This window comes from Nelumbo nucifera, chromosome 7 (genome assembly GCF_055504915.1).
Source record: "Nelumbo nucifera cultivar China Antique chromosome 7, China Antique-T2T, whole genome shotgun sequence".
Classification (NCBI taxonomy): Eukaryota; Viridiplantae; Streptophyta; class Magnoliopsida; order Proteales; family Nelumbonaceae; genus Nelumbo; species Nelumbo nucifera.
Window position 1 is genome coordinate 25,158,926 of NC_142655.1, and position 15,892 is coordinate 25,174,817.

General features: G+C 34.9%; 2 protein-coding genes across 5 annotated transcripts; one reads left to right on the forward strand and one right to left on the reverse strand.

The window, feature by feature from the left end:
- The first annotated feature begins 6,706 nt into the window (after nt 1–6,706).
- Nucleotides 6,707–11,623, forward strand: SQD1 (sulfoquinovosyldiacylglycerol 1). 4 transcript variants are annotated; one of them, XM_088892183.1, is made up of 5 exons: nt 6,707–6,861; nt 8,002–8,111; nt 8,461–8,498; nt 9,314–10,408; nt 10,927–11,623. In XM_088892183.1, the coding sequence occupies exons 4-5, from the start codon at nt 9,362–9,364 to the stop codon at nt 11,326–11,328; spliced, it is 1,449 nt and encodes a 482-aa protein (XP_088748309.1). In that variant the 5' UTR covers nt 6,707–6,861; nt 8,002–8,111; nt 8,461–8,498; nt 9,314–9,361; the 3' UTR covers nt 11,329–11,623. The 4 variants fall into 4 exon arrangements, with proteins under 4 accessions (XP_088748309.1, XP_088748307.1, XP_088748308.1 ...); XM_088892181.1 differs by lacking the exon at nt 8,461–8,498; XM_088892182.1 differs by lacking the exon at nt 6,707–6,861 and having other exon boundaries at nt 7,861–8,111.
- A 155-nt stretch (nt 11,624–11,778) lies between these two features.
- Nucleotides 11,779–15,231, reverse strand: LOC104593686 (calcium and calcium/calmodulin-dependent serine/threonine-protein kinase-like). The gene is given in 8 exon segments (XM_019197116.2): nt 11,779–11,995; nt 12,084–12,143; nt 12,785–12,795; nt 12,798–12,991; nt 13,714–13,944; nt 14,159–14,271; nt 14,415–14,448; nt 14,450–15,231. Coding segments are annotated over 8 exon segments (1,503 nt in total). The 5' UTR covers nt 15,133–15,231; the 3' UTR covers nt 11,779–11,818.
- Between the last annotated feature and the right edge of the window lie 661 nt (nt 15,232–15,892).

Here is a 15,892-nt window from a genome sequence, read left to right on the forward strand (position 1 = left end):
TTTTTAACCTAAATATCAGATTTAAGCATACTGCGTATCGGGAAGTGAATCAATTGGCTGATTGGTTAACTCGTAAAGCTCTTAATAATTGAGAGGATAGTAATTAATTTAAGACATGATTTTAATTTTATTTGTGATGCGAATGTAAGGGGAAGAAGTACTCCGAGGCTTGTATAACTCGCCTTTTTTTTTCAAAAAAAAAAAATATTTATCGAAATTTCGAACTTTGGTGCCGAGTGACATACATAATGCATTATATGTACGGTGTGACCCTAAAAAAGCCAAGCTCCACTGTTTCCTGTTTTGGTGACCCTTAAAACTGATACATCAAAACCTGGAACCTTGCTTTAAAAATATATTTGTTATAATACTCCAAAATTTGAGAAGATCTAATTATTTGGTCGGCTTTAAACGAAACAAAGCAATCTAAAGTTCTAAACTCGAAGATAACTCATAATACCAAATGAAAAAAAAATTTCCTCAAATATTTTGTACTAAATACATATGAAAGCATGTCTACTGTAGGTGTAGGTGAGAATGGCAACTCCATTCACACGTTCACTCATGACAGTTGATCGTGGGATCCACCAATTTATGAACTAAAAGAAATAATTATAATTTTTGATAAAATATAAATAGAATAACATATCAATATTATAAAAAATTGATCAAATTTGCCAAATACTTTTGTATTTGGCCTTTGAGGGCATTTTGTTTTTTGAAAAAGGGAAGGTAATTTATTCCTAAAATAAAACATACAATGGGGGAGGTACCAGGACAATCCTCCCCAGAAGATACAGCTTTAAGTGTCCCATAGACTAACTGAATTTAGAATCAAAAACATGTTCTGATTACTAAACTCAGGCAGGACTGATAACCAAGAAGCTATCCTAGCAACAATAAAATGTTGATAAATTATTTTCTAAAGACTCGGTTATTCCTTTCTGACCAAATGGTGCTAATCACTGCTGCTGGAATAGTCCTCCCAATGAGTTTGTCTCTTTTAGATAAGCCCAGGAGATACCAGCTTTGTAACAGTGCCCGGTGATCGAACCGGTTTTTTCGGTCCAACTGTCCGGTTCGGTCAGGTTTTGAAAACCATGCCTGGCATCACCCAACTAATGCCCACTGCAATGAATACATAGATGGCGGTCAATGGATTCCTCCTCGTGCCCATAGATCCCACAGCTCAGGTCTTCTAAGTATATTCCTCTTCTTACCATGTTGCTTCTTGTTACTTGTTAGACATTTCCTCCAACCTAAAGCCCAAACTAAGAAATTGACTTGGGAGGGAATCCAAACTTGATTAGATGGAAAACCTGACTCCCTTCTAACTGTTAAACCATCCACAAAGGATTAACCGAAAACTTCCCATTAGCCCTCCATTTCCAGGTCCATTGATCACTTCACTGAGGATTAAAAGAATGTTGAGGCAGTTTAGAAGATTCACTACCTCCACCACCTCTCAGTCCTGAAAAGCTCTACAGAATCTGGGGTTCCAAACTACTTCTCCTCTAATCAGCTTGAAGGATTCGGCTATTGTTGCCTCTTTGTTTTCAGCCACTAAAATAAAAGAGGAAAACTTCCCTCCAGAGTTAGATCATCTAACCAGTTATCCTTCTAGAAATGTATTCTGCCCCCCATCTCTCTCTTGAGGAAACTAAAGAGCACCATTCATGATAGTCTTTCATAGGATGGCAAATCCACACCAGTCTTCATCCATGGGAGAATGATGGTTCAGCCCAGGGTCAGAATTTCTAGGCCCAAAGTACAGTTGAGGTAGGTGCCAAATCAGAATTGATGCCAATTTACGGGCGGATATTGATATATAGATTAGGCGATTTTTGACATTTTGAATATTTATAACTCTGCAGTGGAATTCAGAAATCTACATTGAGCCTGTATATACTTTTCAGTTCATCCATCAACTATTTTCTTCCATTCCAAATCTCTAGATCCACTACAACTGCATGGCACTTGAGTTCTGGTAGTAGTTGTGTCATTATGTGACAAATTAAGTTGTCGAATGGCTAGGGACCTAGTATATATATATATATATCCCCATCGTGAGTGGGCACTCTCCGCATTTACTCAGTCCATTACATGCGTTTTTCTTGTCTCCTCGACAATTATAGCCATTAAGCTTGAATTGATAAGATTAACCAACTAACTTGAATTTAAAAGTGCTCAAATTTAGGGTTTTTGGTTTGATACGCTTTGAAGTTTGAAATTCTAAGTGAACCTTGACCCAATGAGGGTCAGATTCATTTGAACTGTTAATTGGAAAAGTTTTGAGCTAATCTTCTATATCAATAGAGAAGATTAAAGCTGTTTGCTTGAGTTAAGTGGATGAAATTCTCCTAAGTTCGAGCCAATCTACTTTGAACTTTGAAGGTTTGATCAAAGAAGAACGAGCTCCAATGAGTCCTAAGCTTGAAAAGTCTTGAAGCATCCAACAACGAAGTCCTGGCTTGCCATCACCCGAGTTTCCTATTTTGAAGGGAGATTTCTCCTCACACCAATTTTCACATCCAACCATATATTGGGAACATCTCTTCATGAATAAAAATGCACTAGTATAGGAGATATAACTGATGTACAACTAATACATGCTGTAAGGTTGGTGTGAGGAGTGGTGTCTGTACTTGGTCCCTGTGTGTATTAAGAGTCCCTTTCAGGCTATGAGTTCGAATCAGCTACCAAGACACGGTTCCAACAATATTCCAACCAGCCATTGCGGCTGTACATCAGGATCATCTCTCCATGAATGAAAAAAGAAATGTTCCCAATGTGTGACTGTAGCGGCATGTTGGGAGTGTTTTGTTGATAGCAAATCTCTACCCCGCAATAGATCGGCTCTTAGCTACAACCCTACAAGTTTGCTCAAGTCCTATGATTCTGTGGATTCACAATTCCCTTGTTCTTCATCTTCAAACTGTCTCGTGATTCCCCTTCTTCATTCTCTTGGTGCATCAAGTTGGTGTGACATCTAAGTGGGGTGTTGCAATTTAAAATTAAAACAAAATCTTCCTTGCATCTTGACCTTTCCAAAGCCCTCCATATTTCCAATAAATTAAATATGCACTATCATTGGGTGAGAACTGATCGAATTGATTATAACGGTTCTGGTTCGATGATTTTTTTTTTTTTTCTAATTGGGTCAGCTCCTGTTCTTGTTTATCCTGAATAGATTTAGACCTGGAACCAATTATTTTATTATATATATATACTATTTTTTATAATTTTTATCATGTTTTATGTTTGAAGTAGTAAATTTGATAGATAATAAATAAAATAATATTAGTAAAAAATGTTTAATTTATTAACATATAAAGAATTCAGTATTTTTCTATCATTTTTATTAAGGTTTATTATCAAAATTTAAAATTTCAGTTATTATATTATCAACGTTTTGTTTCGATTAATAATTGGTTCGGAACTTGTTCTACCTAAATTTGATCAAAATTTGACCTGTTGACTGCCCTACCCATTTTTGCAATGAAAAACTTTATTAGGATAGAGATTTATTGAATTATCCCCAAAAAAGGTTGTTCTAATTGAAGATCTTTTCTCTACAATAAAAAAGGTGATTCACTCTATTTAAGTGGGTTTCATTGTTCACTTCCTCAAGTGAACAACACAGACCAAGTTGGGTACAAACTTAAACCTCAAAATGCCATACTTGGACAATCTAAAGAGAAAACAACAATGTCCAATGTGTACGTTCATAACAAGGGCATAGTTATAATTTTAATATCTTCATTATAGGATAGTGCTCTTGCTACAAAGCTTTTTATCTAGATAAATAATTATCTATCTTCTCAAGAAAGAGTATCTAGAAAGTGGATTAATCAACTCTACTCTCAAATTAAGTAGGTGTGGGTTCCATCTTTAATGGAATAGGTCCATCTATTATAAATTAAATCTGAATTAATTTCTTATCGCTTGGTTTGGAAAGAGAATAAATACAAAAATGTAATACATACAAAATCTATATCTATACTACTTTAAAAAGCATGAATAGTCTCACTAATATTTCTGTAATTTTTTGAGGATAAAATTTGCCCTTTCGTATTTAAATTTATTGATAAAAAATGAGGGCAAAAGGGTAATCAATTATTAATATTAAATGAGTTAAAAAGAGACAATTATAAGATATTCAATGCATTCAATTTCCTTTCATTAAATCCAACACTTAAGGTATTGATTTGCATTGAACTTCATTCAATCATATATTTAAGGCATCTTTATTTCTTATCATCATTAAATTCTATTAATTAAATTCATACATAATAAATTAATAATTCTAATAATATAAAATATATTTTTAAAGTCTACCTAAAAAAATAGTGTCTTCAACTAAACAGTGGTAAGAAATTAAACCATTTCGGGTCAAATAAGCCAATTCATGTTGTCACAATTAAATAATAAAATTTAAAAATAGATAAAATGCAAAAATATAGAAATTAAAAAAATTGGGAACATTTTTAACATCATATATTCGACATTAAACAATAATAAGTATAAAAAATGTTTTTATTAATGATGGAAATGGAATGTAAAATTTAAAACCAATTAGAAATAAAACTATTTTCCTATTCTCTCTCATTAAATCTCATATTAAGGTATATTCTCTCATTAAATTCATAAAATTAATTTTAATATTATAAAAATAAATATTTTAAAAATAATTTGAAAATAAAATTATTTTCTTCCCTCCCAATGGTGGGTAAGAAATTCAACCATTTTAGGTCAAATGGTTAATAAATAATGCTATATTTAATAATAAAAAATTAAAATATATAAATTATATAATACAAAAAATAAGAATTGGACGTACTCTAACATTGCATATTCATTATACTAAATAAAAATACATATGAAATGTAAAGTAATTTTATTAATGATGAAAATGGAATGCCAAAGTTAAAATCAACTTATAAATGAAATGATGTCAGTCAAATAATAAAATTTTTATAATAGAAAATATAAATAATAACAAAAAATAGAAAAAAAATTGGGCACATATCTATTGTCACATATTCATAAAAATAAATATTAGGTACATCTCTAATATTATATATTCATTATCAATGATGGAAATGTAATATAAAATTTAGTGTCACCCTAGAAATCAAATTATTTTTGTTTTTGTGTTGTGGGTTAGTGGTTTGGGTCAAATGGATTAACCGATGATATGATAGTTAAATAATAAATCTTTAGAAAATAAAAAAAATAAAAATAATCAAAAGAATATATAAAAATGTATATATTAATTATGTCAAATAAAAACTAAGTATAATAAGTAAAAAATATTTATATAACGTAGATGATATATAATTTAAAACAAAGCCAAAAGTAAAGCTATTTTCTTATCTAGATGGTGGGTCAATGATCCAACTTTTCAAAGAAACTCATGATGTCATAATTGAATAATAAATATTTAAAAAAGATAGAACACAAGCAATAATTCTATCATATTTGGGAACATTTATAATGTTATATATTTATCATAATAAATAAAAATAATTGTTAAAATAAAATTTATTTTTATTTATAGCAAAAATGAATGGAATACAAAATTTAATAATAATAATAATAACAACAACAACAACAACAACAACAACAACAACAACAACAACAACAATAATAATAATAATAATAATAATTGTTATTGTAATTTAAAATTTCCACATGCAATGCACGTGCACATTTATTATAAGCATTTGAGTTCAATCATATTGTTACTTTTGTTAATTTTCAATTTTTATCTTAATTATGATATATCTAAAATTCAAGTAATTAATATGAAAAAAATTTCTCACGTGCAATGCATGTGCTTAATTACTAGTAATACAAAATGTTTCTTCACTCTACATTTTATATTTGTATTCCTTCCAAACTATTGAGCCTATAATAAATAAAAAGGTAAATTTCTGAAACCTCCCCTAAAGTTTCTGATTGTTCTTGAAACCTCCCTTGAAGTTTTGTAACTGAAGTCGCCTCCCACAAACTTTCTTGTACAGTTGTAAGCAGACCCCTTTGATAGAATCTTCCAAAAAAGAGGCATGAAAATGTCCAAAATACCCATACAATTATTATTGAATCTAGTTTCTACAAAAAAAAAAAAAATACAAACTTTATGAATAATAAAAACAAAGAGAATTTAAAGTTGCAGCTATGCCTTTGAGTGATTGATATGAAGGCAAATTTGAAAAATAACCAATTTCAGAAAAGAGATTGGAAGGGTTTGGGGCAATAATTCATATGAAGAGAAAATTTGAAAAAAAAAAACAAATTTTGTTAAAAATAATTGCATGGGTATTTTGGATATTTTAATGCCTCTTTTTTAGGAGATTCTACCTGAAGGGTTTACTTGCAACTGTCATAAAGTTCAGGAGAGGTGATTGCAACTACCAAATTTTTGAGAAAATTTCAGCAACAATGAGAAACTTAAGGAGAGGTTTCAGCAATTTACCCTAAATAAAATCAGATTAATATTAGGCCCCGTTCGTTTACCACTATCTTGGGGTGGGAAAGTTTACCAACTTTCCCATGTTCTTTTACAAATACATGTAGGGCCCATGGGAAATACAGATTTCCTTGGGTAAGTATTTTGGCCATTTACCTGGGAAAATCTTACCCACCTCAGAGGTGGGTAAGTTACTTTCCCATCGTAGAGTGACTTTGTTCACTCGAAAATACCTTTGCTAACAAGCTTAGGGCAAACATTAGTTTCTTCCCCAAACCTTCTGTTCAAGAAGAACATCCACCGCCAGAGAGAACCCCATACTTTTACAGTTTTCAAATTACAAATCAATCTTTTGTGATTCGTGAAAGAGGCTTCCACTGAGTCCATCTGTATGTCTTCTTATTCCCCTTATTTTTTTTCCTTGCAATGAACTATAAGCTAGGATATGATTCTTATTTTGTTATTTGAGGGCTTGCCTGTCTACAACTCTTGAATACCACGCCCTAGGGACAAGATGACAATGATGATTTCAAATTTCATTCCCACCAATTTATAAGAACAAATTAGTTGTTATTATACTGCCAAACTTGTTTGAGCCTTGTGAAACTTCTTGTAGAATTACGAAACAGGTTGAAATGTTTGATATGAAAACTACCAAACAGTTTTCAGATTATATATCATGTCTCTGTTGTCTATTACTTAGTTGTTGAAACATGAAAATTGATTCATCATTTCCTCCAAATTTTATGATTATGTATTAGCTGGCATCACAATATTCTCCTTGTAGGCCTTTGGCAACAGTGGATTTTATTGGCATGATGTCGTGAGTCCTAGACCCATATTCGATCATCCATGAGAAATCTGTCCAATTCTTTGTTTTTGTTCTGACCCTTGTCTGATAAAATATTATTTGGTTCTCAGTTGTTATTTCCAGCATAGTTGCATGAGATTACCATTTTATTCTAGACACACAACCACATAAAAATGGGCTACAAATGAGATTGTTGAACCTTGTTCTCAGAGTCCTTGTTGATGAGAATTGTTGAATGAAAGCTTGTGGAGTACATTCACTTGATATTCTAATAGTGAGCTGTTTGACTTGAAATGATTATCAGAATTCTAGGAAGAATATGGGTAAGCTTCAACAAAAACAATATGGGTAAGCTTCAACAATATAGCGTAAGAAATGGACCTCTTACCTAAGAAAGTGGGTGAGGCAAAAGAATATGGGTAAGCTTCAACAAAAACAACATGGATAAATAAATTTTACTTGGCAAACATTTACACAGGTAACTGAATTTATCCAAACAAGTAAGATAGCAGTAAAATTTCAGGGAGGTTTAAGAATTTGTCAGAAAAACAGGGGAGGTTTAAATATCGGACAACGAATATCCCCCTCGCTCCTTTCTCTTATGCTCTCGATATCCGCTACAAAATCCCTCTAAACCCTTTTCTACCACTTTCGGATAATAATATATCGTTTTTATTTAATTATTCAACTAAATTTTCCTCTAACAACTCTATCTCAGAAGCTGAACGAGGCAGAACCATCAACTCCGCTCACTCCCACTCGATTGAAGCTGCCTCTCCACTGTATTGTGATGATCTCGAAGCATTTCTGAGCTTCATCTTTGTGAAGGTATCAGTTTTGTTAACTTCTTTTGCTCTAGGAGATTTCTTGATGATTGTTTGAGCTGAGGTGAAGAATCATTTGTAATTTGGTTTGTTCGAATCTGTATTTCTGTTCGTTTTAGTTAAGATTATAATAGGTTTTGGATTTTTTGAGAATGTAAATTTCACCTCACATTCTCTGCAAATGACTGAAAATACTACTTTTGCCTTTTGGTGTAATTCACCGTTAAATTCTACACAAGTACATATGCTTTATTCATTATTTCAAACAAATGTTATAATTTAGAGCAGAACTTTTGTTCCTATGAACTCTTTTTCTAACCAGTCCTATGCTGCTGCTTTTCCTGGTATTGCAGAGTTTGTGTATTTTTTTATCTCTGGATTGAGATTAAAGGTGAGAGTTTGTGATTCCATTCTCTGAAACTGCAGTACCCAGTAGTGGGTTCCAGTCAAACCATTTCCATCTGTTCTGGTTCTTCCTATTGCTCAAGTGCTTGCTTTTGTAGTAATTATGTCTTCAATGTTGAAATTTTGAAAAAAATATGTGCTTCTTATATTGATGACATCTATTAAAGAATCTTTGGTGCATCGCATCAAAGTACATTTTATGAAAATATCAATCAACAAAGAAATTGCGGCTTTCTGTTTTTCCTGTTTGTCAAGTTTTCAAGATAAGGTTCAATTCAATGACTAAGGCAATGATTTTGGATGTTGGTAGGGAACCCATGAGTCTTGTTTTGTCGTAGAAGATTTTAACAGTCTTATATCTGAGGCTCTCAGCAGGCGTTGTCGTTTTACATCGAGTCTCAAACTGGAGAGCTTTTTAGTTTTTATTTTCTACTCATCTATTTGTCAGTTTTTTTCATTACTAATCATGTGAGTAGGATATGATATGTAATATTTTCATGTTCTTTATTTATGAGTACCAAATACGTGGAATTTCTCCTACTTTAAATTGTACTTTTGTAATGGCGGCGTTTAAGCAGCAGTTATTTAATTTGTTAGGCTTTCAGGTTCTTGATGCTCTTCTGCTGTCATGTTGAAATTCCTTTCATTCATAAAATCCCTTTTCCTTTTCAAACTTGGAACATCTCATATTTTATGGTCGTTGGCATATTAATGCCTAGATATCAAACCTATAGTTTCCAATATCACAGAAGTTCTGCCATAGCCATATTACCTCTAAAATCATACATTTTCCTTTTGCAGGTATTTACAAACCATTGAGTACCATTTTATTGGAATCCAAACATCAGCATGGCACATATACTCTCAACTTCTTGCTCATTTAAAACCTCAACCAGTGCCACACCATACTCGAAAACATCCAATCAATATTCTCTTGCACATCCTACTGGCCTTACATTTCGAACATCCATATATTCATTGAAAAAGCTTGTTTCACATGGCAAAAGACCTCTAAGACACCTTACAGTCTGTGCTACCACATTATCCATGAGCCAAGAATCCCAAACTGAACCTACTTCTGGCACTCAGGACAGCCAAAATGAATCATCCAAGCCAAAGCGGGTCATGGTTATTGGTGGAGATGGCTACTGTGGTTGGGCCACTGCCCTCCATCTCTCCAACAAGAATTATGAGGTTGCCATTGTTGACAGCCTTGTTCGTCGCCTCTTTGATCACCAGCTTGGCCTTGACTCTCTGACCCCAATCTCTTCCATCCATAATCGTCTCCGCTGTTGGGAATCTTTGACTGGGAAAAACATCCAACTTTACATAGGTGACATCTGTGATTTTGAATTTCTATCAGAAACCTTTAAATCCTTTGAGCCAGACTCTGTTGTCCATTTTGGCGAACAACGATCAGCTCCATACTCCATGATTGATCGGTCCAGAGCTGTTTTCACACAGAAGAACAATGTGATTGGAACCCTCAATGTTCTGTTTGCCATAAAGGAATTTAATGATGATTGTCATCTTGTGAAGCTTGGGACAATGGGAGAATATGGAACTCCTAACATTGACATCGAAGAGGGATATATAACGATTACGCATAATGGACGAACTGATACTTTGCCTTATCCTAAACAAGCAAGCTCATTCTACCACCTCAGTAAGGTGCATGATTCAAATAATATAGCCTTTACATGTAAGGCTTGGGGTATCCGAGCCACTGATCTGAACCAAGGAGTGGTGTATGGAGTGAGGACTGATGAGACCGAAATGCATGAAGAGCTCTGCAATAGGTTTGATTATGATGGTGTTTTTGGAACAGCACTGAATAGGTTCTGTGTTCAGGCTGCTATTGGTCACCCACTTACAGTATATGGAAAAGGAGGCCAGGTAAAATTGATATATCCTACCACTACAGCACAAAGTAGTTTGCTTTGATTTCACTTGTTCTGGGATGGAGAAAATAGGAAAGCCACCTTCTTTGATTCCATCCATACATGGAAAAACCATCTTCAGGATTTAGCATCTGATATAATGAATCCAACATCTGAGATCCAAACTTCCTTGGGGGGAGCGGCAGGGGGAGGGGCACAAAGTGCAGGGACAAAATACTTGATGAACCAAGTATCTGGTCCTGGGATAAAAAAGGATAATGATGATAAATTTTCTGGTGGCACCAATGTAATGAGTGCCAGTGACTCCTGAATATACCATGCATAAAACAACCATATGAGAATGGAAAGGCATTACCCAGATATCCAATCCTTATTTCTCTGCAAATAGCTAGTGCCAAGATTTTGGGGGAACATCATCAATGTGCCCTTTCAGATATTATGGTTTCTTATCATTCTTGTGGATTTTTTTGCCCATAACTTTTTCTTCTCAGTTCTTTCACTGTGTACCTGCAGACCCGGGGATACCTTGACATAAGAGATACAGTCCAGTGTGTTGAGCTTGCTATTGCAAACCCGGCACAGCATGGTGAGTTCCGGGTCTTCAACCAGTTCACCGAGCAATTTTCTGTCAATGAACTTGCTTCCCTTGTCACAAAAGCAGGAGAAAAGCTTGGTTTGGACGTGCAAACCATATCAGTGCCCAATCCTCGTGTGGAGGCAGAGGAGCATTACTATAATGCCAAGCACACTAAGCTTATTGAGCTGGGCTTGAAACCACACCTCCTTTCTGATTCTCTTCTCGACTCATTGCTCAATTTTTCCATGAAGTTCAAGGATCGTGTTGACAAGAAGCTGATTATGCCAGATGTTTCCTGGAGAAAAATTGGGGTCAAGCCTCGGACAGTTACAACCTAGACTAGTTAGATAGAAGAGAGTTTTGGGGGTGTCATTATGTGAATGTTACGTTGTTCTTGTTGTATTTCTTAATTAGAACTAAACTTAGGCTAGAAAAGAACATCTTTCTGAAGCAACTAAGCTAAAAAGATCTTTGTTTTTCACTAGAAATGATCTGATCTACAGGATCATTTGGCTTGGCAGGTAAACTCACTTGATTCGCCCATCAAGTACTTTCATGACTTACATGGATCATAACATGGATTTCTAGTAATAAAAGCTGGAATACAGCTTGATGAGTTGATTCTACTTGTACTAACCAAGTTTGTCCAATTAATTTGAACTTGCTCATTTGTCATATTCTAAATTAAAAAAAAAAACAAAAAAAAAGAACCTGAGTGGAATGTTTGGAGGTTCTTTCGGTTGTTGTTGTATGGTTTGCCTCCATAATTGTTATAATTACTTCTCCTACCCTGGCTGAAATGAAGACTGAAAATAGTAGTAGCAAGAATTAGGCAGGGCGCAGGGAGGACATGACTGCATCTTGGAGGGAGCTGTCTAGCTTCATAGCAGCTTTAAACTCTTCAAAACTGATCTTCCCATCACTGTTGATGTCGATCCTATCAAAAATCTCATCCAGTTTGCTGGGTTCTGTTATATCTGGAGGAAGGCACTCCTCCGGCAAAGCCTTCACAGTGGAACCAATGATTCACCCAATCAAGATCAGTTGAAAAAGCAAAAGATGGTTTACAAGGGGAGAGAGAGAGAGAGGTTACTCTCATCATGGATGTTACTTCTTCCTTGGTGATACATCCTGACCTATCTGTGTCATACATCTGATTTTTGGCCACATTATACAAGATATTAGTTTCAACCTTCTAAATATATTTACTACAAAATTTAGTCCTATTTAAGAGAAGAAAAGAGCAAAGCTGGTTTCAATTATCAAAAGATATACTCCTTTCAGGATCAAAGAGCATGGAAAGAACCAGCTCATATAAGCTATGCATTGCATTCATTACATGATGAAGGGATCTGAAAAGGGGCATTGGATTTGAACTTGGTTTAAAGATGCAATAGGCGGAGGAAAGGCCATTGGTATTTAAGAGACAAAGCATAGACTATTAAGTTACTATTATCATTATTATTATAGTTGCCCATAGTATTCTTTAATTTTAGACCATATTATCCACTAGGTTCTATGAGGCTATTGAGGTAAGGTAGGTTGGGCATGCCTCACCACCTTTTAAAACTATGGGTTTGCATGCATTTACTATCTCTTAGGTAGAAGGTTGACTTTTTTGGTGGATTATTTGCAATATCTTATTCTGACAATATGGTACAACTTTGATGGATTGAATGGCACAGTTACACCATCACTTCATCTTCCAGGCTAAAAGATGTGACATAGGCAGGAGATCTTCCTAATTCAAGTATAGACTCTATCTTGAATAAGGGAGAATGGGTGTAAGGTTACCTGGAAACAGAGTGAAGAGCATTTTCTCCTTGTGAACTCTTAAGGCTCGAAAAGCCACAGAAAATCTCTCTAATGTCTACAGTTCCATCATGATTGTTGTCAAAAAGATCAAAGATGCGTGGGGCAAGGGGGAGCAGTTTAGGCATCTCCATTGCTTTCAGCACGTCTTCAAATTCAGATAGAGTAGCATTTTCACCATTTGCACATCTTATTCACTTTTAGAAACTGAATTGGATCTTCTATATAAATCTTAGGATAGTCCCAGTTTCAGTATTTTTTTTTTCTCTTGCATTGAGGATTTCTTTACCACTATAAGATACCTCACATTTCTGTTGGTATGGACCAACTTGGCCAGAATAAATCATATAGTAATCATTTGATCAAGTCATTGGCATTATCATGCGATGCAGAAAACTGTATGGCTTTAATTTATATAACTGCATTGGCTATTTGAATTCAATTAAATATTTTAACCTCCAGCTGGATGGCTATAGGAAGATAGACCTCTTACAGTTGGTAGGCCACCTCTAATTGTCCTTTTGATGACAAAAAAAAAAAAAAAAAACTCTAATCACCCTTCTTGATCAAACAGATTGAATTCTAAATTGCACCGTCTTTAAAACACAGTTATGGCATTTGTTGAGGTTCTTTTGATGGGAACAGCAGAAAATTTGTCTACTCTCAGACTCAAACCCATTTCTCACACTTGGCCCAAGATTTTACCATTACACCTAGCCCCTACACATGTACAAGTGTCCAACTGCTGATCTATGGCTTCAGCAATCCAACAATTGGATAGCATTAGTTAATTTATTTGTTTTGCTTTGGGAAGTCAAGTAAAATTGAGGTACTGGTGGTCTAATCTACAAAACTGTTAAGCTTGCTAACATATTGAATGAATGAAATAATGGTGAGAGGAGAAAACTTACATATTCCTGAAATGCATTATCAGTTTCTCAAGTTCCTCAAAAGTAAGATTATGGTTCCCTAAGAGGGTCCTTAGCTGTTTTGTTCTCACAAGTAATGCACTACCACACATGCTGTCAATTGCAGCTGCACGCAACTTACGACGAGCATTCAAAGAATGAAGTCGAGAAATGATTTCAGTGCCCATATTTTCTTGTTTTGCTGATTCCCCCATGACCCATGGATGCAGAAGTGTAATAATTACCTGAGTAGTTATCGAAAATCTCATGTATAAGTAGAGAACAAGATCATTGGAATGTTACTCATATTTGATAGACAAGGAAGTTATTTCTTCTACTTCAACCGATTTCTTAAAATTGTCAAGTCCTCCAAAATATTTGCTTTACATGCTTCACTGGACATCATCTGTAGTCAAGTAAACTTGATATGTGGAATGATGAATATCATACCTCTTGAGCAGTTGCTCTCTTATGAGGATCAACAGTAAGAAGGCTGGAAATCAATTGTTTCGCTGGTGAAGAAATGGTCTTCCATGTAGGCTCATCAAAATTGAATTCTCCCTGTTAAAATATCATGTAGGCTCATCAATATCACGCTAAACTACAATCATCCATATTAAAAGAGGATAACCAGAATATTATTTGAACTTTAACATAGAAACTAGCGAATAATCAAGTTGATAATGAAAAATCATAGAACTTACATTTAAAATCATTTGTTGCTTATGCCGATTATTTCACTCCCAAAGACCACATATCACTTGCAGAAGATATTCTGCCTTTGGTCGAGGCCTCGGGTGAGACATAATCAATTGAACCAAACAACCCAACAACTGGATCAGTGAAGTCCTCTACAGAACTTAGTCCAAAATCCGTTATCTTCAAAGGTGAATTCTCACTTTCATTTAAGAAAAGACAGTTCTCTGGCTTTAAGTCGCGATGGACTATATTTGCCTTGTGCAGTGAAGCTAACCCATTAACAATTTGTCGAATCACAGTTGCTGCTTCAGTCTCTGAATACTTTTCCTGATCCACTATTCGATCAAAAATCTCACCACCAGAACATAGCTCTAGTACAAGATGGATTGCATTTTGGTCCTCGTAGACATCATACAGGTGGACCACATTGGGATGGGAAGATACATCTTCCACTATCTTCTTCATAACAAGAATTTTATTTGTCAGTAAGGCTTTTGTGATTGAAACCTGCCTCCTCCAGCTAGCAAATCCTGTTGTACTCTTCTCTCTTGATCCACTCGTTGGTGTTTCTGGAGGAGTTATCTCAAGCCTCTTTAAAGTTTTGATGGCTACTTGGGTTTTTCCACCATTTGACTTGCTTACTCCTCTTCTAATTATTGAGGATCCCCCTCTACCTAGAATTTCAGCAATTTCATATGATAATCTTCTCGTTTCTTTCCCCATCGGCAATACACCTCCGGTAACAAAATTTTTGTACTTGCTCACAACCAAATGGATAAAGACAACTCAAGCCCACAATCAATGAGTGGAATCTTTTGGAGTTTGGGGGGTTACAAGAAAAAAAGAGAGCTCTGATGGACCAACTTAAGAGCATTGGCTCTAAAGAAGAAATGGGAGAATTTGGAGAAGAAGACAAGGAACAAAAAAGATGGTTGAGAAGATAGTTAGATGACTGCCTACATAAGGAGGAAATAAGTTGGAGACAAAAATCTTGATGTAAATGGTTGCAAGAGGGAGATAGAAATACCAAGTTTTTTCATTCTTTGGCAGATGGAAGGAAAATGAAAAACTTTATTTCCAAATTGGAAGTGGATGGAGTTGAGTTAACACAACACGAGGAGATAGTCGGGGCATTTGTAGAAGACTTTAAATCCATTCTAAGAAGGCCTGTAAGTAGAGGGGTGTGGGTAGAAGGAATGGACTAGAGAGATGTAGGGGTGGATAGTAGGAGAAGGTTGGAAAGAAGGTTTGATTTGGAAGAGATCAAGGAGGCTGTGTTTTCTATGGATAGAACAAAAGTTCCAGGGCCGGATGGGTTCATAGGAGAGGAGTTGTTAACCCGGGTGTGAATTTCACTTTTTTAGCTTTGATTCCAAAAAAGAAAGATGCATCACATCCAAAGGATTTTAGGCCAATCAGTTTGGTATTTAGCCTGTACAAGATTATTGTAAAGGTTTTGTCTTTGAGGTTGAAGGAAGTACTA

Bases quoted from the DNA above. Each gene is read 5' to 3' on its own strand.
- SQD1 (XM_088892183.1), top strand. From the start codon at position 9,362: ATGGCACATATACTCTCAACTTCTTGCTCATTTAAAACCTCAACCAGT. The intron at 10,409-10,926 runs GTAAAATTGATA...GTGTACCTGCAG, and splicing joins TATATGGAAAAGGAGGCCAG to ACCCGGGGATACCTTGACAT.